At 43.3% G+C, this 27,127-nt stretch overlaps 1 protein-coding gene across 1 annotated transcript; it reads right to left on the bottom strand.

The window, feature by feature from the left end:
• Window positions 1-79: 79 nt before the first annotated feature.
• Window positions 80-16,286, bottom strand: MATN3 (matrilin 3). Its single transcript, XM_006091722.3, has 8 exons — window positions 15,973-16,286; window positions 13,138-13,704; window positions 10,200-10,325; window positions 9,374-9,499; window positions 7,903-8,028; window positions 4,640-4,765; window positions 2,847-2,957; window positions 80-660 (listed from the first exon to the last, which is right to left on the bottom strand). The coding sequence occupies exons 1-8, from the start codon at window positions 16,187-16,189 to the stop codon at window positions 605-607; spliced, it is 1,455 nt and encodes a 484-aa protein (XP_006091784.1). The 5' UTR covers window positions 16,190-16,286; the 3' UTR covers window positions 80-604.
• Between the last annotated feature and the right edge of the window lie 10,841 nt (window positions 16,287-27,127).

Here is a 27,127-nt window from a genome sequence, read left to right as displayed (position 1 = left end):
ATAGCAAACTGTTAGTAGTTTTGTACAGGTGATTTTTATTCTTTATATATTATACATTTAAAAATATCTGTGATGAATATATAATATGAATATAATTATAGAAATAACATACTTGTGTTTGAGAATAGAATGAGAACTTAGGAACTGAAAAAAAAAATGAAATGGCTCAATTAGTAAAGAAAGAAATATTAAACTTTTCATTCTATTTCCTACCAACCATTTCATAGTCATAACTTAAAGACACTAAAGTTTGCATTAAATTAAGGATCTGGACATTTATTCCCTTAGAAAAATAATACTGATTCTCCAGAAGATTCTCAAACTATGTCTCCACTAATTCAAGCATTTTAATGGCAGATAATTAGCACCATTGGAACATACAGAAGTATTAAATACAGTAAGTTCTTTATATTTCCAGGTGAAACTTTTGAGCAGTTTTAGAGATCATTTATATTGATGATCGATCGGCTGCCTTATACCCCCTAGTGGGGATTCTAAAACCTGGGCATGTACCCTGACTGGAATCGAACCGGTGACCTTTTGATGGATTGGATGATGGTCAACCAACTGAGCCACACTGGCCAGGGTGAAAATTTTGAGCAGCTTAATGATGTATTTGTCCATATTCATTTGCTTGCAACTTCTCCAAAATGTCATCAAGTGGTTTGTTGTTAAGGCCAACACCATTTATTTTGACATTAGAAAACATACACACACTTTCAAACACTTCAATACAAAATAAAAGAAAATAATTACATTCCATTGTAAATAAATAAAAAGTAAAAATGTTTTCTCAAGTCTAATGTAATCTAAAACTCAGAAGTTCTTTTTTTAGAAAGCATGATATAAAGCAGTAGTCTTCAAACATTTGTGCTCATATGCCCCCTAAAATATTTAACAAATAAGTGGTGTCAAGGACACTTATGTAATACCCTTTGTAATACTTTTAGCGAAAAATAAAAATAAAAAAAAAACAAATAAGTGGTGTCTTGTGCATATTTAAGTTATATGAAAATTTTCATAAGTTTTAGTTACAAAATACACTAGTATAATTTATGCTGTTATAAATATTGACTTTCTAAAATGAAATTTAAATCAATCTTTCAAATGTATCCCATGTAACATTAAAAGCATACTAGATTGATACCTAGTATTCTTCTAAAATAAAATATTTAAAACAAAAGAATTTGTATTTCCTTTCTACTTTCTTCACAGAATTTTATTCTACTTTGAATCTCAGAAATCTTGTTTTCTAATATATTTTTATTGATTTTTTACAGAGAGGAAGGGAGAGGAATAGAGAGTTAGAAACATAATCAGCTGCCTCCTGCACACCTCCTACTGGGGATGTGCCCGCAACCAAGGTACATGCACTTGACCGGAATCGAACCTGGTACCTTTCAGTCTGCAGGCTGACAGTCTATCCACTGAGCCAAACCAGTCAGGGCTCAGAAATCTTTTCTTTCTTTTTTTTTTTAAATATATTTTATTGATTTTTTACAGAGAGGAAGGGAGAGGGATAGAGAGTTAGAAACATTGATGAGAGAGAAACATCGATCAGCTGCCTCCTGCATGCCCCCCACTGGGGATGTGCCCGCAACCAAGGTACATGCCCTTGACCGGAATCGAACCTGGGACCCTTCAGTCCACAGGCCGACGCTCTATCCACTGAGCCAAACCAGTCAGGGCAGAAATCTTTTCTTGATCACTCTATTATACTTCTCTGAAGTAAACTTACACAAGCAAGCACACACATTTATATTGAAATTACCTTTCAATTAAATTTCTTTGACCATAAGGCCCCAATTTTTTTTAATCATCTGGATTGAATTATCAATACAGCTATTATGAGCACATAATGGATCCAAACAACTAAGGTATAAATTTTTACATAAAACCATTACAAATAAAAGGTAAAATTTAATTGGAAAGGTATCTCTTAATGGTATGGATTGGGGTGGGGGGAATCGTGTTTATGAAGCCTTGGTTTAAAAATCTGTTGAATTGCCCCTTTGTTTGAATCTTTTCGAAGAAATGCACCTTAGAAAGATTCACGCTACATGAGAGGTTTATGTAAAGTTAGGGGAATGGGAATACGGAGGTGAGAGAGAGGAAAAGAGAATGCCAACTCGCCCCAAGTAGCATCTTAGGCAGATCAACTTAAGGAAGTGAAGGATTTGGAAACTGATCCTTTATAAAGTCCTGTCTGCCACCCCTTCACTCCCCCACACACGTCCACTGTACCCCTGGAAAGTCTCTGCTCCCACCTCGGGGATCCCCGTCACAATTTGAATGCCACTCCTCTAAGATCCCTAGGAACAGCATTGCTAAGTTGAGCCGCGCTAAACAAGTAATTTCCCTGAATCACAACTTCGACTAAAGAGCTGATCTTGAAAGTTTCTGACATGGTAACATGGTACATTTCAAATCTGCTTTTTGACGGCTTGGCTAGCCGGTGTTACAGCTGTGTGTTATCTGAGCGATCACACCCCATGAATCAGCTGACTCATTCTATGCATGGCCAGATTCCTAAGAAGCCATATAAGGGCGTCATAGCATGATAGCTGGATCTGTGAAGAAGAGCTCAATTGGGAGCAGAGACCGCTATGGAAAAACACTAGAGAAAGAAACAGGTAGCTTTTCCATGTCAATGTTAAATGGGTGAAATGGTCTCTTAAAACGTTTCAAAGAAACTCTCAGTTTACAAAATGAACGCTGTGCAGTATTACTATTGCTCATCTTAAAACTTAATAGAGAGGGCCCTCATCCTGTGAAATATCCTAAAATGTTTGGCTCATTGTCGTACCTAGGTAGGCTTTAAGCAGAAAAGCTCCCAGAAAGGATATTCTTGGTGTTCAGTCTCTGCAGATACGAGATGACCTTGTTCTGGAATGTCAGTGTGGCTTCGCACCCACAAGCGTCTCTTATGGAGGTGAGTCTTGCTGCTTCTTGAACGGCTGATGACAATGACAGGACACGAAATGCTATGGTTAATTAGAAATCATAGCAAGTCTGGAAATCCATGACTCGATAGTTCCATTTTTAGGACTTACCTAAATGCATTTTCTGGAAGGTAAAAGGATATGGGAGTACACACAAAGCGGACAGAACACTTTGGAATGTTAATGAACAGAAGAAACTGAATTAGGAAATGCTGGGGACAAATCTACAATTGTCGAAGCTGGGTGATGGTTATATGTGAGCTCATTATATTTTTCTCTATACTTTTGTGATTGCCTGAAATTCTCCATGATATAAAGTAAATTTTTAAAAAGATAGTGTAGTGGGAAGCCAAGAACGCAGAGCTAAGACAACTAATCTTGTGATACTGTGTCCTCATTAAAAAATGAAAACGGGGAAAAACCTCTACTTGTGCAGCCAAAATACTTCAAGGTTTAAAACTAGATAATTCCTGATTTCCTATGTGGGCTATTATTCTATTGAATTGTTTAAAATGAGAGTTCTTACCCATAAATACTTCGGGTTTGGGTGGTTTTTTTAAAATCTTTATTGTTGAAAGTATTACATATACCCCCTTTCTCCCCCATTGGCCCCTTCCAGCATGCACCCAGCCCCCAGCCCCCCACCCCATAAATACTTTGGAACTAAAGTTGCATTGACATTTAATCGAAGAACCTGGGAGAAGGATAATGCTAACTCCTGTTTCTTTCTGTAGTTCAGTGAGGCAGCTATTCCTACTCAATCTCATAGCCTCTGAAATTGCCTAATAGAAATAAGAATAACCTCCCAGGTCTGAAGTGTGACCTTGCAATGGAGTAGAACTACTGCCTGAGGAAGGCAGTGGGCCTTTGCTTACATGTTCTCCCACATTCTACAAAGATATGATATAGGGCTGGGGGACCAAAACACGCTTGATTAAATAGAATCTACCTACCTGTCCAAACCCTATCGAACCTTATAGGGAAGGCCAGCTCAAATCCCATCTCAATCAATAAGTAAACCAGAAGGTAGTTACTGGATGCAGTACAACCCCGTCCAGCATCGCGATAGAGTATAAAATTGGTACTTAGGATACTTTTTCAGTGTATGTTGCCTGAGAGACTATAAGCTCTGTGAGGGCAGGGGCTCCGTGGGATGTTCTAATTAACAGATCCCACAGAAAACCGGACAACTTCGATGTAGCACAATTGAAAGTTGAGAGATGGACTCATTTACAATAGCAGCAAAAAGAATAAAAGATTTAGGAGTAAATTTGACAAAAGAAGTGCAAGACTTGTACACTGCTCACTACAAAACATTGGTTTCTCTCCAGTTCCTTCCTCAAGACCTAACAGTACCTGACATGTAACAGCAGCTCCATGAACAGCTGCTGAACAAATAACTCAGTGAATGACTGGGCAAATGAGGTCAGAGCCTAAACCGTTATAAATCAAGTCGGAATCCCATTTTCCAGGAGTAAAAAAAAAAAATGCCCAAGCATGATTTTGCTTTTTAATTTGAGAGAAAGAGAGAGGGGATGGAACCAGATCATGGGAGGAGTAGAATTATTTCATTCTGATGCCAAGTGGGAACCCCTGGAGAATTCCAACAGGAAGAATGTACCTCAGACTTTGAGAGAGAAGAGCTTACTCCTAGGTTGTCCCCCCAAATGAAATAGGATTAAAGGGCCAGTCTTTACCTGAACACGTCTTCTTGTCTTCATTCAGGGTGAAGCCAGTATGACAGTCGCAGTGGTAGGACGCGGCCCCATCACTCACACAAATGTGCTGGCAACCGTGAGAGCCCAGAGCACACTTGTCAAGAACTGACCAGGAAGAGAAACAGTCACAAATTACAACGGGAAACTAAGCGCAGACTTCTGGGAGAAAAGGCTTTGGTTTGGTCCCAACAGGTGTCATCAGCAACAAGTCTCCCCTGTTCCAGAAGAAGAAAGCCTACTTTCTTTTTTCTTTTTTTTTTAAATATATTTTATTGATTTTTTACAGAGAGGAAGGGAAAGAGATAGAGAGTTAGAAACATCGATGAGAGAGAAACATCGATCAGCTGCCTCCTGCACATCTCCCACTGGGGATGTGCCCGCAACCCAGGTACATGCCCTTGACCGGAATCAAACCTGGGACCTTTCAGTCCGCAGGCCGACACTCTATCCACTGAGCCAAACCGGTTTCGGCGAAAGCCTACTTTCTTGTCTCATATCTCACATCCCCTCACCTGCCTTTTATTGCATACAACCCTTTCCTTTTTTTTTCTTGCCCATATCTGGGGGTGCTGCTCTGTTTTCCTACCCGCAGCACTGGGGCTGCACTGAGTCTTGATTATATTCCAGAACTCACCTTCAGAACTTTACTGATGACCACCAATGCCTCCAAACATACATGGAGCTTCTTCACCACCACTAAATTATTATTAGGGACCCACCTACACATGGAGCTAAATTTGATGCTGCGCAAAAAGGACTCGAATGACGGAGGGCCTGCCTTTGATGGCTTACAAAGTGGGACAGAAAGCACTGACCTGCGCGCGCGCGCGCACACACACACACACACACACATACACACACACACACGCACACACACACACGATGATGGCATGTACGAGTCCGCCATCTTGTCTTTCTCTTCTACCTCCCGTTGCTATCTTGTGCCCTGCACCATGAGACAGTATAGCTTCGTGTTATGAGCACATGTATCCCCGAGCAAGTACGTGGGTTCAAATCCTGGCTCTGCTACTCATTAGCTGGGTGACTGTGGACAAGTTAATCTGCCTGTCCTGTTTAGTGGGCGTATTCCAGGAGTAGTCCGCCTAGATTGAAAATTGCCTTTGATGTTTTGTGGGTTTTCTTCAATAAAATGTTCCTTCGTTCCACACCTGTTAGCTGAAATGTAAATTTGTTTTTGTGTCCTTTTCCCAGGACTTCAATGTTCCTGGCAGCTTACAGTACCAAGTGGGATACTTGCCACGAATTGAGAAGTGCACCCCACCTGACAGCCCTACTGCCCTGAACAAGCCAGCACAAGCCAGTCCCCTTGCCTGTTCCATCTCTCCACCCGTCCATCGAACTGTCACCATCCTCCAAGGCCCACCACCAGTCCCACCACCTCTGTGCCGCTCATGTGGACGGGAAAGGGGCCACATACTAAACCTGACAAGCTCAGGGGAGGCCTGTGTGGTGGCCTTCCATACTCAGAGATGGAAAGTAACCACATAGGAAGGTCTGAAATTAAAACTTTCTAACTAAAAGCAGTTCAAGGCAGGTAGTCATGTCCTAGGGCAGTATTTTTCCCAACAAAGGTCAACCTTCACCTTAACTGAGGCTGTCCTTGTCTTTTTGAATGGAAGATAATATGCCTGATAGCATGCCTTTGGAATATCAAAGTAATTCTTTTTTCCAGACCCCTCAAAGCACAACCACTGCACCAGAGTGGAGATCACAAATCCCCATTGTTATTATCATGCTAATGTTACTATCCTATACCCGCCTATGGAAAAGAAGTATGTGTCTATTCCTTTTACTTTTATCCAAACCCAGAGATTTCCCCACTTTGCATTCTCCAGCCTCCCTAATCTATCACCACTGGATTTCATGTAACTCCCTTACATCTTCCGATTCTAATGTGTAAGGTAAGTGGTAAACCCTGGCTGGTGTGGCTCAGTTGGTTGAGCGTCATCCCATGCACTGAAGAGTCACCAGTTTGATTCCTGGTCAGGGCACATACTCAGGTTGCCTTCATATTCAGGAGACAACTGATCAATGTTTCTCTCATACATCGATGTCTGTCTGTCTCTCTCTGTCAAATCAATTTTTTTAAGTGGTAAAACTGCCATTTTCTGGAGCATTTTCTCTATACATTGAGATTCTGCTTCCCAGCAATTGTCAGTTTGGCTCAAATAAACTCATAAAAATTCTTACAGGTTTGGACGTTTCTTACGTTGACACTCACTAGAGATAACAAGTGAACATGCCCTCCATCCCCGGCCCTTAGTTCCCATCAATCCCTCTCCCGGCTACTTAGTCTCTGCTTACTTTAGACATTGGGTCTCTTTGCCCGTAAAGAGAGGCAGAAACTTATGCTTTATATCGCACAGTGCTTAGCAGTCCTGGGGACAAAATAGGTGCTCAGTTCTCTTTCATTGATCCCATTTTTTTACAGAGGAAATTGGTGATAGCCATTTCCCTTCATCCCTCTTGTAAAGGTCACCCAATATATCTCCTCAAGGGAGAGGAAACTATACATCAAATCTAAAAAAATGTGCCAGAACTAAACACCACCTGGAGAGCTAGGAGTTTCTCCTAGGAGTGTTTTTACATTATAAATGCCACTGTGTTCTGCCAGTGCGTTTAAATCAAGTTAATGAGGATTCGAGTTCGGGCATGGGCGCGCTAGCCAAGTCTCAGATGCTTCGAAGATTGATCATCTAGAAAGTGTCAGGGAACGACCTGCCGCAAACTTACTGGAAGATCCGTGTGGGTCTCATTCAGTCGTTTACAAAGTCTCCTTTACTAACACGATCCAGCTTTAAGATTAACGCCACAGGAGAGTTCAAAGCCAAGTTTTAATTGGAAAAAGATCAGTTCAGCCTATCACACCAAATAGTTCCTGTCCAACTGACTTCCTCTAAGGTTTCCCATTTGCTTTACAAGCCCCCAGTGTACGAGCTACAAAATGTTCCTGGATAAGGACCCTCCATTCACGGAGCTTTCCTCATATCCCCCACTCCCGACCCATTGCCCAGTCACTTTCTGAAGTCATCCATGTTTGCTGATTCTGCTGAGCTCACTGCCCTCTAAGCGACGCATGCCTAAGTCTGTGAGCATAGTAGAATGTCTGAAGCCTGACTCTTTAAGTTGCCTTGAAGAATCTCTCTCTTGGGAAATTGCAAGTTGGTTTCCCTGCCATAGAAAGGAGCCAAGTGTGAAAGAGTTTGTTGAGTGTGCCTTACCTGAGCAGGTTTTGTTATCTTGACTCAGGGTGTAGCCCTCGTAGCATTCACAGTGATGGGACCCAGCTCCGTCGTTCACACAAATGTGCTGACAGCCATGTGTCCCTAGAGCACATTGATCTTGAGCTGCCAGACAAAAGCCCAGGAGAGAAGAAATTCAACAATATAAAAACATTCGCTATATTACGTGTATACAGACATCTCATTTGCAGCTAGAACATGTCAGAAGCAAACCCCTTTCAAAGGTATCAGTTCCATTTGCTCTTACAGGAAGCCAGCTGAGTTCAACAAAATCCGACACACACAGTACTCATTCTTCTACTTTCCCAACTCCTTTTCAGAACCATCTATATTGGATTTTTATAATCTAAATATATCATAAAATGCTTTCTAAAGCATTCCTTTTAGGTTTATTTGTACTTTTACTGAATGAGAGCAATACCAACAGTTGGGTAGCTACCTATACTAGATTCAGAAAGACATAGAGTTTGAAGAAAGTGTAGTTCAACCCTCGCCCGTTATAAGTGAGGAAACTGAGTCCAAAGGAGACCCACTGACTCAGAACAGCATCAGAACTCAAGACCCAAATGCACTCAATGCACTTCTTCTCTGAACTGCCATGAGATTTTTTAATTACTTTTTCTTTCTAAACTTTTCACTTTGAAATAATTTCAGGCGTATGAAAAAGCTGCAAAAATGGAACAGAGAGGTCCTGTTCTTCATCCAGTTTCCCCAAATGTTAACATATTACATAATCATAGTGTAATTATCAAAACTGATACAATACTATTAACTAATCTACAGATCAGTTCATTATTAACCTAACTAAGCATTCACATTTTGCCAATTATTCCACCGATGTCCTTTCTCTGGCCCAGGATCCCACATTGCATTAAGTTGTCCCGTCTCTAGTCTCCTCCAATCTGTAATATTTCCTGCCTTTCGTTGTCTTTCATGACTCTGACACTTTGTAGGGTATCTCTCATTCTGGGTTTGTCTGATGTTTCCTCGTGATTCTGAAATTTTAGCAAGAATACCACAGACGCGCTCTGTGCCCTCAGGACACGGTGTCAGGAGATGCACGATGTCACTCTATGTCCCTGTTGTGGATGTTAACTTGGATCACTTGGCGACACTGGTGTCCGCCAGGTTTCCCCACGATGACGTTACTATTTCCCCTTTGTAAGTGATGAATATCCTGAAGGGGTGTTATTTGATTTCAACTGACTACATTGTCTTTAGCATTTGGAAAGGACTGTTAGGGCTGGCACAGAGAAGGAATGAACAACACTCTTCCACATGTGGGCCGCGATACATACATACGGCCTTTTCTACGTTTTCTAACAAGACCTAGAAGTGGGAAAAGCCAGGGTGGCAAGAGAGGAAAACAGATGAAGTTTCCCATCAGTGTGACCCGCCCTCCACCATGGCTCACAGCGCCAGGCAGCAGTGGAGCCTCTTTCCCGCGTACCTGCACACGCTTTCCTGTCTTCCTTCAAAGTGTAACCTTCGTGGCACTCACAGTGGTAAGAGCCAGCTCTGTCGTTCACACAGATGTGCTCACATCCATGAGTGTTCAGAGCACACTTATCGATGGCTATCAGAAATGGTCAGGACACATGTTAACACATGGAAGCGTGAATCAATAATTACAGACCAGACACAGATGCATGCATACACACATGCACACACACATGCACACGCATGCACATACACACGCACGCACACACAGCTGAGGGCAGCTCGGCACAATAGGAAGGCTACAGGGCTGGAAGCTGGGAACCAACTTTCTGGTCTCGGCTCTTTACTCACAGACCCCAGGCATGGGTGAGTCTCCCTTCTTTGGGTCTTAATTCATTATCTTTAAAATAAATAAGTTGAATGAAATGATCTCTAAGTTTTCTTCCCCTCAAAAACTTCTTCCCAGGATTTAAGTGGGCCTAGATCCCCTTCTTCATTGCCTGCGTGTGAGGATTCCCATTCCAGAGGAGCGAGGCCCTCTCTACGTTTTCTTCGAGATCCCATGAGCATCTACGGCCACAGAGAGGAAAGGGTAGCTTTTCATGTAAATAAATAAAATCCACGAAAATTCCAAACCCTCAAAAGGACCAAGAATGTTGTACCATCATAGGCTGATTTATGTATTCCCTCACTTTTCTTCTCATTTTCCTTTTGCTAAACAACAATACATCAGCCAAAAGTCAATTAGGAGAAAAGCACAAGGCCAGGCCGAAACCTGGAGAGTAGGTCCCCGAATCTAAGTTCCATTCAGCCCCCCTCGGGTAAGCAGGCCTCACCTGAACAGGTCTTCTTATCGGCATTCAAGGCGTACCCTTGGCTGCACTCACAGTGGTGCTTGCCGTCCCCATCACTGACACACACGTGCTGGCACCCGTGTGTGCCAAGCATGCACGGGTCCACTGCTGTGCAAAGGAAGTGGACGACAGTCAGCGGACGACAGACACGTCAACATTTCAGGTACTTTCTCCCATGTCAAAAAGACATCGCTCTCTGGTTTCTTTCCGATTCCATCTTTAGTTCACTGTCAATTTTGATTATTTGTTTCTGCCCCAGCTAGAAATACCATCCTTAAACTAGTCATGTTACTAATTTTAAATCACAGATCTTATTGTTAACTTTCTGAAGGAGGAGGAGGAGGAGGAGGAGGAGGAGGAGGAGGAGGAGGAGGAGGAGGGGGAGGAAGGAGAAGAAAGAGAGAATTCTTATGGATCAGGCAATTGGATATTCATTCAACATATCCACCTACCCTTGAAAAAAAACTTTTGTTTTCCCAAAGCCAGAAACGGGGGAGACGGTCATGTGTTTCCTAAAGTTCTATGAGCTGACTGTCCCATTGCAGCTGGAATCTGGTTTCTGGGGGTTCTATAGTGTGTGTCCAAACAGAATTCATAAACAGGTGCGTTCATCTAGGCCTAGATGAACACTTGGGCATATATGAACTTAACATATATGTGGGGAATGGCAGTGCAGGTAACTGCCTTCTGAATAGGCAGCAAACTTAAACACACGCAGCTTCAGGGCCTCTGATATCAGTAAGGAGAATAAACTCTGTCGCTATAACACAAACAGGTAAAAAGAAAAAAACAAAATAAACTCGACTCTATCAGCTAAACTGCATCTCCATCTTTTCCCTTCTACAGCCATTTATAAGTCATTGGCTTTTTTTCCTAGTGAGCTGTTTTGGATGAAGACTCAGTGAATTTAGTCATTTCTGTTGGAGGGGGCTGGGACTCCTGGGGCAGGTAAGCAGCCTCCACTGCTTTGGCAAGAAGACAAGCCTAATATTTTCCCAAGAAGAGCCTTTTCATGGGATGATCTTTCTAGTCCGTGAACAACAACAAGCTGCTTTTGCTCCTCAGTCTTTTTTCCCCCAGAACAAGCAGGTCTTTTGTACCAGAAGGAAAAGATCGCCACTCACCACTTATTACTCTATGGCCTTCAAGCCCAACCCCCGGTGCTGGTTGTGAGAGCCAACTTTGCCACAGACCAACGTCTCTTTGGCAAGCTCTCACCCACCCACAAGCACAGGGGGTCTTCCTGGGAGAAAGACGGCCATTTTCCTTTGGGAAAACCAATAAATGCCAAGTAGATGCCACCAAAACCAACGATTGCTTGTGAGAGAGAGCCTAGTGTCCTGGGACAGGAAAGACAAGGGGATCCCAGCCAGGTCTGGCTGAGATGAGGCCAAGCTTAGCTCCAGACCAAGCTTCATCTCCTATTTCCTGACAGACTGGTGATGGCTGAGTTTCCCTTTGTTTAGATATAGAGTCTCCTTGAAATACACAGTTGTAATTATTACTTCACTGGTTTGTCTCATCCCCACCGCCGAACTACTGCTTGATGGTAGGGAGGGACAAATTTTATCTTTGTGTCATCGGTGGTCAATAAATGCCTGTTAAATAAATAAATGTGGAATAGGTTATACAGCAAAAAGTATCTACATTTTAAAATTCACCTTAACTAGAAATTTGTCTACCCCAGCTTGGGGACTTCCATAGAGGGCTCCAAAAGATTATCTCCAAATGACAAGAAATAATAATAATAAAGCATGATGATAGATATAGATGATAGATAGATAAAAAAATAAGTTTGAAAATAAAATAAAAAATATAGTATAAGTCCCACATTCATAATTCTGATCAGTGACTAAAAAACTCCAGCCGCGAATGGATTCAGATTCATGAATTTGGCTAATTCATGCTAAAAATTCCAATTTCAAACTCCATCCTAAAGGAAGAAATGAGAATGACAGTATCAGAAGGATTTTAAAAAACAAACAAGCCTGGCCGGTTTGGCCCAGTGGATAGAGCGTCACCCTGTGGACTGAAAGGTCCTGGGTTCGATTCCGGTCAAGGGCATGTACCTCGGTTTAGGCTCCTGGCCTTGTTCAGGGGCATGTGGGAGGCAACCAATTGATGTGTCTCTCTCACATCAGTGTTTCTCTCTGTCTCTCCCTCTCCCTTCCACTCTCTCTAAAAATCAGTGGGAAAAAATATCCTCAGATAAAGATTTAAAAATAAAAGAAATAAATTGTTATTGTTGAAAGTATTACAGATGTCCCCTTAAAAAATAATAATAATAAAATAAAACAAACAAGCCCTGCTCCTTCTACCTGTGAAGTGAGCTGAAATCCCAGTCTCCCTGATTCTTGACCCTGTCCCTCCATGAAGAATAGTCAGAGAAAGAAGTGAACATCCAAGCTGGAGCGTCACTGAATGTCCACTCTGCCTGCCAGTTACGCTGAAGCAGGCTGCCTGGCCCCTGCATGGACACACGCGGGCCCTGTCTTCTGCAGGAACAAGAGGAGTTCTGTAAACTCGAGACATGGGTAAACTAGAGAAAATATCGGGGGAAATGCAGGGGTGGGCAGGAGGGAGGAGAGCAGTCTTGTGTGTTTTATTTTTATTTTTCTCTGACCCCATCAGGGAACAGCATGATCATTTACCCAGGATTATTTCCAGACCTTCCCATTTCTAATGCAAACATGGAGATTTTAGGAGCAGTCCAAGTTATATAGAAGGCAGCTCTATATTCCTAAACCAACAAAGTGTGTTTAAGTTGGTTAAAAAAAAGACACAAAAAGCATTGCTTCTATTTAAGCTTTCCAGAAAATTTCCACCAAAAAAAAAAAAGAAAAAGAAAAGGAGAGAATTCTTTCTTTCTTCTGCTTCATAATGTTTGACTATAGCATCCTTGCTAGTGGCGACGACTTACCGCAAAAGGTTTCCTGGAACCTAGAGGAAAGTTTCTCGATGACCCCGTAGGTCTCCACGTAGAACACGTGCTCGTCCAGGGGTTCGCTGGCAATCATCCTGAGCGATTCCCTGTCCGCCCGGTCCACACCCACCGCATAGAGCTCAATGCCGGACGCCCGCGCCCGAGCCGCCACCTCGGTCACCTGGTCCTGGGGCCGCCCATCGGTCACGATGATGGCTACCTTTGGGATGTTGGAGCTGGGTCCCCGGGCTCCTGCCTCCACTGTGAAGGCTTTCTCCATGGCCGTTTGGATGGCCAGGCCCGACATGGTGCCCGTGGACAAGGGCGCGATTCGCCCCACGGCCTGTTTCAGGGATTTCTTGTCCAAGTGGGTCTGGAGATGGAACTCGATGTTCACGGTGCTGGCGTAGTTCACCACTGCCACCCGCGTGTCCGCTGCCCCGATGTCCAGGTTGTCGATTATCCGGGAGACAAAGGTTTTCACTTTGGTGAACTCCAAGGGCCGTACACTACGAGAACTATCGATGATAAACACCAAGTCCAGTGGTCGGCTCTTGCAAAAACCTGCAAGGAAGATGTGGGGAACAGAAGTGACTAAGCAGTGATCTGACCACAATCAGAAATGGAGCAATTCCTCACCCCCAGCTCTGAGACCGGAGGTCAGACAAGGCAGCATCCCCTACCTCCCAATGGCCCACTGTCTGCTACCTTCCCCAAGACCGTCTCCCTTTGGATGTTGAGAGCCCGTAGGCCTTCCGAATCCCCTGATGAGAATTCACACGAGGCTGTGAATTACATCATTTAATTTTCCCACTAGAGCAGTGGTTCTCAACCTTCCTAATGCCGCGACCCTTTAATACAGTTCCTCATGTTGTGGTGACACCCAACCATAAAATTATTTTTGTTGCTACTTCATAACTGTAATTTTGCTACTGTTATGAATCGTAATGTAAATATCTGAGATGCAGGATGTATTTTCGTTGTTACAAATTGAACATAAGTAAAGCATAGTGATTAATCACAAAAACAATATGTAATTATATATGTGTTTTCCAATGGTCTTAGGTGACCCCTGTGAAAGAATCGTTCAACCCCAAAGGGGTCACGACCCACAGGTTGAGAACCGCTGTACTAGGGGCTGGAAGTTGATGCTACTCTAAGGCTATCTACCCCAATATCACACCTGTAGGCTGGCTGAGCCCTTAAATTTCACTTAGAACCTCATCCCTTCACTTCAAGTTTTGTACTCAAGGTTCCTCTTGACTCCCAGGAACGAGTGGATTCCAGACCCTGCTTGGGCGCCTTGGCTACCTGAGGCCATGGGACAAAGTGTCCCTGAACAGTGTGCAAGGTGAACTGTCGGGGCAGCCGCATTGCACGCCACCCTGCCCACTCCCATGGGTGAACACTGCTCCCGAGCAGCTCTAGGTCTCCCTCTAGCTGGTCATTAATTCACGTTTAGTGCACTCAAGGGCCCAACTAGCCTGAGCTACGTTGAAAGTAGAAAGAGGGATGACAACTTCGTCTGATTGAGGCATGTTAACTGCACTCCAACTCTGTGGGTGTTTCTTTTTTTTTTTTTAAATATATTTTATTGATTTTTTACAGAGAGGAAGGGAGAGAGATAGAGAGTTAGAAACATCAATGAGAGAGAAACATCGATCAGCTGCCTCCTGCACATCTCCTACTGGGGATGTGCCCGCAACCCAGGTACAAGCCCTTGACCGGAATCGAACCTGGGACCTTTCAGTCCGCAGGCCGATGCTCTATCCACTGAGCCAAACCGGTTTCGGCGGGTGTTTCTTGTTTAAAGAAGCAGAGATTGAGATTTGGTACCAATCCCACGTCCCTATCAAACTCTTAGTCACCTCTCTCTCGTTTTTTCATTCACCAAAGTTTTTTGAGGGTGGGGAGAGGAAACACTTCCCCACTCCCCCCCACCCCCTCACCCCCTTCACCCCACCCGACCCCCACCCCGGCTGAGCTGCTGAGCCTAATCTAGGTCAGGAGGCTTAGAGAGAAGCCACTTATTAAATGTCTTTTTTCAAGTCATTCCTCCTTTTCTCCCAACACACACACACACACACACACACACACACACACACACACTCATCATACACACCAAGTCCTAATTAATGCCTTATCCCTGGACATTAAATGTCAATCAAAATTCTTTCCTTTCCTAATAGGGGCTGGAAGTTGATGCTACTCTAAGGCAATCTACTCAAGTGAGTGGGGAAAAGGTAGATTCAAAATAAATTCCTAGGCTAAGCATGGGACAGGAATTATATAACTCTATAGTTAAAAAAAAACTGAAAATTATCCTGCTGCCTGGAGGTATTCGATTAAGAAAATAATAATATCCAACTACCAATAACACTTTAGAGATCACAGGGTACCAACACAACAACCCTGTGAAGTCGGAGGTGCAGAGGTTGCTTTTATACCCATTTTACAGACAAGAAGCCTGGGTCTCAGGGAGGTGTAAGAGCTGGAAAGTGGTAGGTCATGGATTGGACTGCCAGCCTACGGGGCTTTTCCCTGCAGGGTTACCTCTCTGAGGCAACGTCTCCCATCACAAAAGTCAACAGTATCTCCTGTACCTGGTAAACATCCTGCTGCTCTGGGAGTTATTCTGCCGCATGAACCAACTCCTGACTCAAAGGGGAAACGGCATTGTTCCCAAGACCCCCCTAGCCCTGACTCCTTCCTTCTTGAACCTCAGTTTGCACCAGGGAGGGAAGGAACGCACTGACGCCCAAGCCGGACTCTCCCTCCCACCGCGCTCCCTGCCAGGTACCCCTCCATCCCCACCCGGAGCCTGGACAGTACCTGCAGCACCGGCCCCTCCGGGCTGCCCGGCCCCCGAATAGGGCGCGCGTGGGGGGACGCCTGGAGCGAGGCGGCGCCCGGGGCTGCCCCCCGGGCCATGGGTCCCCAACCTCTGGAAGCCGGGGCGGGCCGGGGGAGCGGGGACCGTGGGGGCTGCGGGGCACGGCAGCAGCAGCAGCGGCGGCAGCAGGAGCAGACCCGGGAGGAGGCGCCGCATGGTGTCCGCGCCGGGTGATGTCTCGCAGGCTCGGTTCGTCGGCCGGGACCAGGCGCACCGGCGGATTTAAGTCAATGGCCCGCGCCTGGACCAGCGGCCACGAGCGTGGAACCCCCAGCGGAGCCAATGACTGGGCAGCTGGGCCAGGGAGGCGGGGCCAGGCTTAAGCCTATGCCCGCCCCCGCCCGGCGGAGCCAATGATTGGGCAGCTGGGGCAAGGGGGCGGGGCCTGGGCCCCCACCACCTGGTGGCAGGGCCTCCGCTGGGTGGGCTCAGCCCTTGCCGCCCACTCTGAACCCTGGAGGGGCCAGTCCAGGGCCTCAGCCCGCCGGACCCTCCGCTCCCGCTCGCAGCCACCTGACCTAACCCCGGGCGCCTCGGGCGGTCCGCCCTCCCTCTCCGTGCAGCCCTGCCCCAAGTCTTCATCCTGCTCCCCACACTGCATTCCTTTCCCTGGCCGAGGGACCCACCTTTTGCGGTGGGCTCTCGGTTAAAAAAAAAAAAAAGCCTCAGATTCTAGCAGCATGAATAGCAATGCTTTCATCCCGCTTCAAACATCTGCACACTATTGACCTTACGGGGTGGGCAAAAGTATGCTACCCAGAATAGAATGGCAAACAAACATTCCCGGGAGGCCCTGCTGCTGGAGAAGGGAAGACAAGGCAGCCTGCTTCCGAAGCGCCCCCCCTCCACGCCCCTCATCCTAGTTCTTCTCCAGCAGGTGACCCCCAGATCTGAAATGTGTGGGTGTTTGACTTCAGGCAGGAGAGATTTCACGGCAGCGGGTATTTTGAGAGTAAGTTTATTAAAGCTGGAGATGGTGAAACAAAGGAAGGGTTTAGGATAGAAGAGGCCACATCACAGCAAGACTACCTCCATGGGACTACCTAGATGGGGTGCGGGGGGGGGGGGGGTCACATTAGGAAAAAAGGAATTTTCCATGACAGCACAGAGCTGGAGGCTGGCCAAAGGGAACTCACAGTCTCCTGGGAGAGAAGGGATAAAAGTGAGGGACTGTTGAGTGAGTCATAAAACATGACAAAGAACATGAATTCCAATGGAACCTTTCCTGCTTCCAGACTTTGCCCTTTAAAACCCACACTCCACACAGTAACCTTAAAGTCGCTTCTCTTCTTAAACCCTGCACCTTCCCTTCCAGGACAATCCAAACCATCTGACCCACTTGATAGCAGGCTCCAGGTGGGCAGGGCGATGCCTGCACTGTTCACTGCTGAATTCCCCTGAGTGCTACCTCACCGTGTGCAGGTTCAGTCTATGGCGGGGCTGAGACCGCAGGGAATGGAAGATGATCCACAGAGCTGATGTCTAGCTCTTCCAGGGCAGGCCCATGAGCCGGAATGACAGTTTGTTGAAGAAAACACCTGGCATTGCTTTTTCCAAGAATCTAAGACGCTGAGGAAATGGTTCTGCTGTTTCACTTCACTGCCTGGCAAGACAGCTCTGTGCTGGGCGGTGCCCCCTTCCTCTGGCCTCCTCCACCACCTGGCTCCTTCTCTGAAGTTCAGAGGGAGAAGCAACATAAAGTACTAATGGTCTGTTTCAGCACATTTGCATGTAGGCATGTGGAAAATTAAAACTATTTTGTTAGACGAGGGCATACATTATGGTTAGCTTTCTTTAAAAAGTCACACAGCCAAGCCATAAACTCAAAATGGATAAAAGACTTAAATGTACTGTAAGTCGCAAAACCATAAAAACCCTAGAAGACATAGGCAGTAAAATCTCAGATATCTCTCAGAGTAATATTTTTGCCAATACAGTGGGGCCTTGACATACGAGTGTCCCAACTAACGAGTTTTTTGAGATACCAGCTGTCTCTCGGCCGAGATTTTTGCATTGAGTTGATAAAGTAATTTGAGTTAACGAGCTCCTTAATGGTCTCGGAAGGCAAGGCACCACTGTACATCTCCTAGGGCAGTGGTCGGCAAACTCATTAGTCAACAGAGCCAAATATCAACAGTACTTCTTCAAAATAGACTCGCCCAGGCCGAAAACCGACTTCTGCGCATGGGCCACGAAGTTTCAATCACACTGTACGTGAGAGCCACACTCAAGGGGCCAAAAAGCCGCATGTGGCTCGCGAGCCGCAGTTTGCTGACCACGGCCCTAGGGTAAGGGAAACAAAGGAAAAAACTAAACAAATGGGACTACATCAAACTAAAAAGCTTTAGTACAGCAAAAGAAACCATCAACAAAATGAAAAGGGAACCCACTGCATGGGAGAATTTGCCAGTGATACATCTGATCGGGGGTTAATTTCCAAAATATATAAAGAACTTACACAACTCAACACCAGGAAAACAGACAATCCAATTTTAAAAATGGGCAAAGGACCTCAATGGACACTTCCCATAAAAGGACTTACAGTGGCCAAAAGACATATGACACAATGCTCAACGTCACTCATCATCAGAGAGATGCAAATTAAAACTACAATGAGCTATCACCTCACACCAGTCAGAATGGTTATCATCAATAAACCAACAAACAAGTACTGGTTTGGAGAGAGCCAGAGGGAAAAGTGAGGGGGGGAAGGGGGGAGGTGAGAGTGGGCAAAGGGGGTAGAGGAGTGGGGATGGAGAGACTTTGCTTGGGATGTTGGGCATACGATGCAGTGTGCACATGATGTTTATTGAGTTGTACACTTGAACCTGTATGGTTTTGCAAACCAATGTCACACCAACAAATTCAATTTAAAAATATGTACAATATATTTGTCTATAAGCTAGATGAGCATGTCACCACAGCTGCATTCTCAGCCAGAGGCAAAGTGGAATATTTTCAGGAAAGAACTTTAGCTGTGGCACCCATAAGCTGCAGTTTGCTTCTGCTTTCTCTTTGGTTCCCCTCTGGAGGTCAAATGATGCATTTCAACATGAACTGCTCTTGATGAACTCATAACCCAACTAAATGATCTCAACATAAAAGCAGAGCTTGCCACACTACCCGCATAATTTTTCTATCAAACCATTTATGTTAATTTATGACCTAAATTAACATAATATATATAGTCCCTATAACTTTAAATAATACTTCAGAGTCACTGGATTAAATAAATGCTTTATAATAAAAAAACTAGCATTATAGTCTCAAAGTATCAAAATCCATGGCAGTCTGAGTTTATTATAATGAAAAATGTTAGGTTTTATCTACCAAAAAGAGGGTAATAGACTTCTTAAAAATGACAACAGTAAATTTTAAGAAATTTATTAAAGCATCTTATCACAAAATGGAAACATACAAATTAGAAACATGCAACCGTCATTTCCATAGTCAAGTTAAAACATCATACAGTTTTCCTGTTTTCATAGCTGAAAACTTCAGATCTTATACCTAACTCATTCACCCTGAATATTTTATTCATTCCTCCTGAAAGTATCCAGGGCAGCAAAATAACCAAAATGCAAACTATTATATAAAGGAAGTGCAAAGTTAAAAAAGAAAATGTGTAGAGAGCACCCCTCCCCACCCCCCAATTAAAGGCAAACAATGGCACTTTGCTCTTGCTTAACTAGATTGTCTTCAAAAACTACTAAAATGTAATAGACTTAACAAAACAGAAAAACAACTGACTTCTAATAGATGTCCCAAAAGCTTGTTAGTGTTTGAAAATAAATGCTTACACAAAGGGAAATGTAGTTTATATCAAACAAGTTTGAAGAGCCCTGTATTGCAGCATTCTGTAAAATAAACACGACAAAAAGCTGGTATAGGGTTTATTGACAAAGGCAGGATGTCTTCAGGCGGGTATGTAAGGAGGCGGTGGTTCTTTTTCAGGCATCTTCACTGCCATTTCATAGGTCGGCAAAACGTACTGAAGAGAGAAAAAAGTTGTATCAGACTCAATTCTCCTTTAAAATCCTACTTGGAATAATTCAGCTTTCAGATTTTATGTCCTAAAAAGGGACACACAACCCCACAGAGAAGAGCTGAAGAAACTGCTAGCTACGCAGGGCCTGAGAGGAGAGATGACTAGTAACCTGGACCTTTAATGCAGACGAGACATCTGATCCAGAATGCGAGAGAGGGATGAAGGGAGGAGGGAGGCCAGGCGGGAAGGAGGGATGGAAGGAAGGGCAGAATTTTGCCTCTGAACTAACCCTGGGGGCTACCAAACACCTGGACAGGAAGCATGTGCCCCTGCTCTTCCCACCCTTCCCATGTGGCTGATCAAGTACCAACTACACCGCAGGTGGTTGCGGGTCCAGATTAAGGGCCCCAGTGATGATGCTAAAGGAAGCCTCCAATAAAATGCTGCGTCCTGAATTTCATCCTCATCTACAGTCAGAGGATCAGGTACTTATTTCTTCTGGGGTAAAGGGCACATCTATGTAGGAGAGCAGCATTCTAACCTACTGACTCCAAGTGTGATAGGCTGGCCTTACACGGGCCACAGAGATTCTACATGTTGAAAACCAGGAAAGAGTAGAGTAGCAACTAGAGGGCCCACGAGGTGAGCACCCCCAAAAGACTCGTGGAGCCCATCCAGTCATCTCCCCACAGAAAGTCAGCATCTCCTTTGGATCGTATACATGTTTTGTGAAAGCAACACAACTGATGATACCTCCATTCTCAAAAGTTCCAGAACCCACAAGCCTGGCATGGGTCACACTGCTGTTTCCTGCCTACTCTCCCCGCAGAATGCAATACTCTTAGGAAGCACTTATGAATCAAACCTAACAGCGAAACAGTAAGACTGGCAGTGCAGGCTGCCTTTCATCCATGTACCCAGGATTCCAACTGGGAAATGCTCAATCTTGTGGATTTAAGCTATTCATGCCCTAAACCACAGCATGACACTGCAGAGAAAGTCAAGACCCAGGTTCTTGAGAAGAATCAATAATGGCTGGTGAAGTTTCAATATATTGGAAGGTCATTCACCTGTGGAGGTGCTTCAAAGGCAGGGTACACAGCAATCTCTGGTGTGTTTCTGTTGTTGATGTATTTATAGCAGTTCCAAACACAGTTGATTAGATAAGCCTAAATGAATAAAAATAAAATTTACATATGCTGGAAGTCAACAGACTACCTGTTCTAAACTAAGGGGACTTCTAATGCTTCCCCCCACCGTTCTCCATGGAGAAGGAAACTGACACGTGCAGGCCAGGCCCTATCTCCACTTGCTCTCGCTTAAATGTCACAAGTTTTATTATCATCATTTTACAGAAAAACCAGATTTGGGGTATCAGATCTGATAACCATTGTACTGCAGAAGGAACTCTGTTTCTGAACCTTGGAAATTTTAACAATTTTCAATCCAAATCATGAACCACTTCTAAAAACATGACAATCCTTAATAAGGATCCTGGCATTTCCATTCTCTGGAAACAAGAGGGAGGACATTCCCCGAAAGCTCTCTCTACTGCTGTCTCAAAATGAACAGTCACTTACTGTGAACTGTAGGGAGACAAGGCAACAGTGTTTAGATGGACAGTGTCACAGTCTAACTGGCCCCCCAAATATTTAGTCAGCAACTCACCTTAAAAATGATGAATAAGACGAAGAACGCAAGAACAATGAACAGGAGGCAGCTGGAGTCCAATGCCAGGAGGTCATCTTTATAGGGAAAATCAGGCTATAAAAAAAAAGGCGGGATGAAGAGGCAGAGCAGAGAGGATTTTTAGGGCAGTGAAACTAGTCTGATGAATACATGTCATTATACAAGTGCCCAAACCTGTGTGGAATGTACACCAAAAATGAACCCTAATGAAAACTATGGATTTTAGGTGATAATGATGTGTCAATGCAGGTTCACAACTGTCACAAAAGAATCACTGGGGTTAGGGATGTGGGTAGGAAGAGAGGTTATGGGGGCAGAAGTAGGGGATATGTGGGAAACTCTGTACTTTCTGTTCAATTTTGCTGTGAACCTAAAACTGCTCTAAGAAACAAAGTCTATTAAACAGATTTTAATTCAGCCACAGCAACTGCCCTCTGTGACAACCTAAAGAGAATGGCACAACTACAAACAAAAGGCACCAAAGTCAGAACTGATATTCTAATAAAAACTTACAGAATTTAACTCAAAGTACTTTAAAGCCTCATCATTAATGCATGTGACGGATCACTTAAAATACATTTGTTTGAATATTCAGAAGAGTCCTAAGAGTCTAAATTGAGCTCACTTTCTTTCTTTTCAAAATCACTAAATCCAGAAGTGCTGATATTTATCTAAAGTCCATGGGCCATTTGGTTCTACCTGGGGAAAATAATTCATCTAAAAGCCAATCGTCAGTCTCCCTGCTCATTAGGAGGGGCAAAAGAAGGCATGCCCCTGGTTAGAAAGCCAGGCGGACCACGTGACTTACTGCAGGCATACCACGTTCTACTGAGAAGGATCAGCTATATGTATGCAAATATTCAGTTGGCATTTACTGTGTGCGAGGCAATGAGCTAGGTTCAAGGAGAGGGGCATTACAGAAGAATAGTTTAGGATGTACAAGGTGGCCAACAGACAAAGTCCCTTCCAGGCTGAGAGACCAAGCGAACAAAACAGGGAGAAACCAGTGAGGTCTGTAAAAGTAGTAAACATTTAATTTTCGTGGGTTTCTATATGGCTCATTTAATCGTTTTAAACCACGTTTTTCAATGGAAATGTCAACACAAATAATCTCACATTTTTGTAAAAAAGTAGCACAAAGAAATCCCAAAGGACCAAAAAGCAAGAAAAATCTACACACGAACCCCAAACTAAGTGTTCCCTTGGGACAAAACAATTCTTTAAGCTTTCTTCACCTCTAAATAAAAAGGACAAACACATAATGGAACCAGCTCATGAGGGAAATGCTATGACTTTATTCAGAAGGCTTGCAATTTTCAGCCAGCGATGACATCAGCAGAGAGAACTGTGTTTAGGAAGCTGCTGACCAGGCCAACAGGCCCTGTGCTGGCCACTTCTCTCCAGCCTCGCCACATTCCTTCCTTCCATTCCTCCTGTGTGCCAGCCACCAGTCCTTTCAGTCCCCTGGCCATCTCCCATGCTCCTTCCTGCTTCAGGGTGTCTGTTTTACCCGGAACATTTTCTTTTGCACTTTCCCTATCCTAATTCCTACTTGGAATTAAATCTCACTTCCCAGCTCAGGTCTGATACCTGTGTGATATCCACTCACATAGCAGCCTACACTTTCCCTTCACAGCTTTTATCACAATTTTAATTCAGTAACTGTCAATTTTCCAATTCCTTCACTAGAAAGTTCTACTGATATATCCCTAGGATCCAGCAGTGCCTTGCACATAAGAACCAACAAATGTTTTTAGAATGAGTGATAAATCTGGTGGTACGCAAAATGGATTAGGCAGAAAATCTGAAAGTGGGGTGCAAATTCTTGAAAGGCAGAATTTTTTAAGTGAACTTTCATTTATCAGGACCCCACTCCTCCTTCGAGACCTTACTTTGGTCCAAAGTGTTCCCTGCCCCTCTGTCATACAGCACTTAAGCTCCTCATGTACCACCGTCCTGTGACAGCTCTAGTTCATTATCACAGATAACATCTTCATGTCCTGACTCCCCAAATGGTTTGCTCCTTGAAGGGGAAGTTCTTTTTTTTTTGGGGGGGGGGGTTCTTTATATCTACATCATTCACCAACAGTTCACCTAGAACAGAATAAGCAGACAATAGGCACTCAAATATTTGCTATGAAGGCCTGCAAAAATAAAAAGCTAATACTTTAATGAGTGCCAAGTACAGTCGAATTATTATACTTTTAGTTTATTGAAAACAAAAGTTGAACGACTCCTCAAATTCCATAATAACCATTTTTAGGGATTTCTAATATTGACTATCCAAATGGTATGGTAAGAAGATAATTCTATTTTCATCTTACTGGTTTCAACATGGTAGTTAAGAGTAGTGATATTATTTTAGAACACTTTAAAAAAATAAATAGGGTCGGTTAAAATAAAAATAGTGCCTAAAAAGCTAAGAATTTAAATTTAAATATTTTACTTAAAATGGAAAACAATAAGTTTAATTAGCATACACACTTACTAATTGATCCAGATATTCTTTGATTCTTGGCAAGTAAGTGAGAGAACTGATAGCAACCAGGCAACTGAGGACGAAGTCAAAAAGCCGGTAACAGAAGAATGGAATAAGCCAACCCACTTGATACTGAAGAAAAAAAAACAACCACAACATCACATAAATCAAAGTACTAAGTACCGTTCAGTAAAAAGCAAAGTCCAAAAGTTGAAAACATAGGATACTTACAGAAATTGCTCCATATACCAGCATTGAACTGATTATAAACATAAGAACAGAGACGGCAAAAAGAACACAGGCATTATCTAAGAAAACAAAAACCAAAATCTAATTAAGCAACTTACACAAAAAGAACAAAACTCTTCATGACAAAAATAACACTTCAAAGCTAGCTTACAAACATCAAAGTATTTTCAAGATTGGCTATGAAAAAATCTGAGAGGGTAAAAAAATCCAAGAGGGTAAAAAAAAAAAATCTGCCTCAGCTTTAAGTAATGAAGCTTAAGCAATTAGTCCCTTTGTTTTCTTGTTTGTTAAACTGCTACAACTCACTGATACTTATTAAAGGACTAGAGGCCCAGTGCACAAATTCATGCACCAGTAGGATCCCTCTGCCTGGCCTGTGGGATCAGGCCAAAATGGCTCTCCGACATCCCCCGAGGGGTGCCGGATTGTGAGAGAGCGCAGGCCAAGCCAAGAGACCCCATTGGTGCACAATCGGGAGTGGGGAGATGCGGGAGGTTGGCCAGCTGGGGAGGGACCGAGAGAGGGCTCCAGGGCATGTCCAGCCCATCTCACTCAGCAATAAGCTAACCTACGGGTCAGAGCATCTGCCCCCTGGTGGTCACTGCATGTCATAGCGAGCGGTTGAGCTGATTTAGCATACCATTAGCATATTACGCTTTGATTGGTTGAACAGACGACTGGACAACCAGACACTTAGCATATTAGGATTTTTATAGGATGGCACATGAACCAGGTACCCTGCTAGGGAGACAGCTCTCTGCCCAGAGTCTAAGAGGTTAAGATGTGCAAGCAGCAAATTAAAATCCAACGTGGCAAGTGTTACAATAGAAGCAGAAACAATCAGCTTTGCCTGGAGAATCAGGAATAAAATATAAAAGAATAAGTTGGGTTTTGTGATTTGAGCAGGGTTCAACCGAAGGTAAAGGCTGGTATTTCCTTAAAAGACGTGTGTATTAAACACAGAATGCTACAGATGCCCCCTCGTGCCTTAGATAAAATACATGATCTGAAATTAAAGGCTGTCCTTAATTAATCTCCTCTTCCCCACCCCAACACCCAAGCTCACTGCTCCGCATCCTTCAGCTGGGCTTCTCTGCTATATTCAGGTCTCTTTTCTTTGTTTCTCAACTTCCTCATATTCTTCCAAAGAAACACAGATACCACATGACCAAGAACTATGTGTTTTTCTATTCTCTCAACAGCAAGGGCTTCTGTAGAATTATAACTAACAAAAACGGATAATGAATACATCTGATTCACTGGAGAGTTACAGGCAACATACAATAAACTTGTAACTTCACACCTGGAGCTCTGGCCAAGGCTGGGAGCTGGCTGTACAGACATACAGGAATCTCAATAACCCTAAATCTTTTTCTACACCTCAATTTTAAGAGAAACACACATGACCAGGGAAGAGGCTGACATGAGGAGGTTCAGTAATATTTTATAACCTAAAGTAAAATTTTATAAATACCACAAATGGCCATTAGGAGCTAAAGTTTATTTATCATTCTATTTTGGTTTTTAAATAAAAACAGACAACTACACACACACACACACACACACACACACACACACACACCACAAAACAACAAATGCCAGAAGGGCTGTTCCTAATATGTTCTTGGTATTTTTTCTATCACATTTGACAACAAAATTAAAGGATTATACGATACTTTGAAAAGACAATCAGAAGACCCTTTTTTTAAAAAAGCACCTTAGACACAAAGTGTGAAAAATTGTTAGAGCTTTCATAAACGTGTGATGGATGCCCACAAAACACTACCTGCTCCTGGAAACAGAAGTTAGCCCTGTGGACAATGAATCGTTTGAATTACCAACCAAATTTTTTTAAAAAACAACTTCATAAATGGATTAGAGCAGGTCATAAATGTAACGAAGCACAGAACTTTATAATAAAAGCTAATAATTTTAAAAATGATCATTAAGATCCTGTAATATAACATATAACATATAATACATACAGCGAACTGGGAACATTCTTCTGAAGTGAAATTTTTTTTAAATCAACATAAATCATTCACACTGAGAAGTCTGAGGCATAATTTCCTGCTCAAATATTAAATTTCTAACATAATTTATAATAATATATTACAACTTTTCTGCACCTGAACCGTAGAGGAAGATAAATGAAAATACTGCTATCAGGAAATGTGTAGGTTTAAAAAGGTAATATCTATGAATGTGCTAGGGTTCCTCTATTTTTAACTCTAATGTCAAGTCTTTTTTCATCCAAACAGAAATATATTTAGAATAGTGACCCTAAGTAAAGATATCACCAAATATTCAAATAATTCCTACTTCATATTTACTGTAAGCCTTTTTGTTCCATGAGCAAATTTCCCATCCTCTGCTACACTTGTCAGCTGACCCTCAAAGGCTCAGTTTTTTTGTAATGCCTTCTTTCCCTCTGATATCCACACCAAAACAGGAGTCAAAGTATAAAATACCATTTCTAGCCATTACATTTTCTGGCTGGAACTGCTCAATTATAATCCTCACTGAGTATCTTTGAAAAACCCACAAAACACTTTTCTGCAGAATTAATTCTCTTCGAAATAACGGGTGTGTGTGTGTGTGTGTGTGTGTGTGTGTAATTAGCAGGAGATATTTTCATCTAAAAACATACCTGTCATTCTCTCAGATGAATAGTAATTGCCAATGACTG

This window comes from Myotis lucifugus, unplaced genomic scaffold, assembly GCF_000147115.1.
Source record: "Myotis lucifugus unplaced genomic scaffold, Myoluc2.0 scaffold_94, whole genome shotgun sequence".
Taxonomy (NCBI): domain Eukaryota; kingdom Metazoa; phylum Chordata; class Mammalia; order Chiroptera; family Vespertilionidae; genus Myotis; species Myotis lucifugus.
This window is presented reverse-complemented; position numbering and strand designations above follow the sequence as displayed.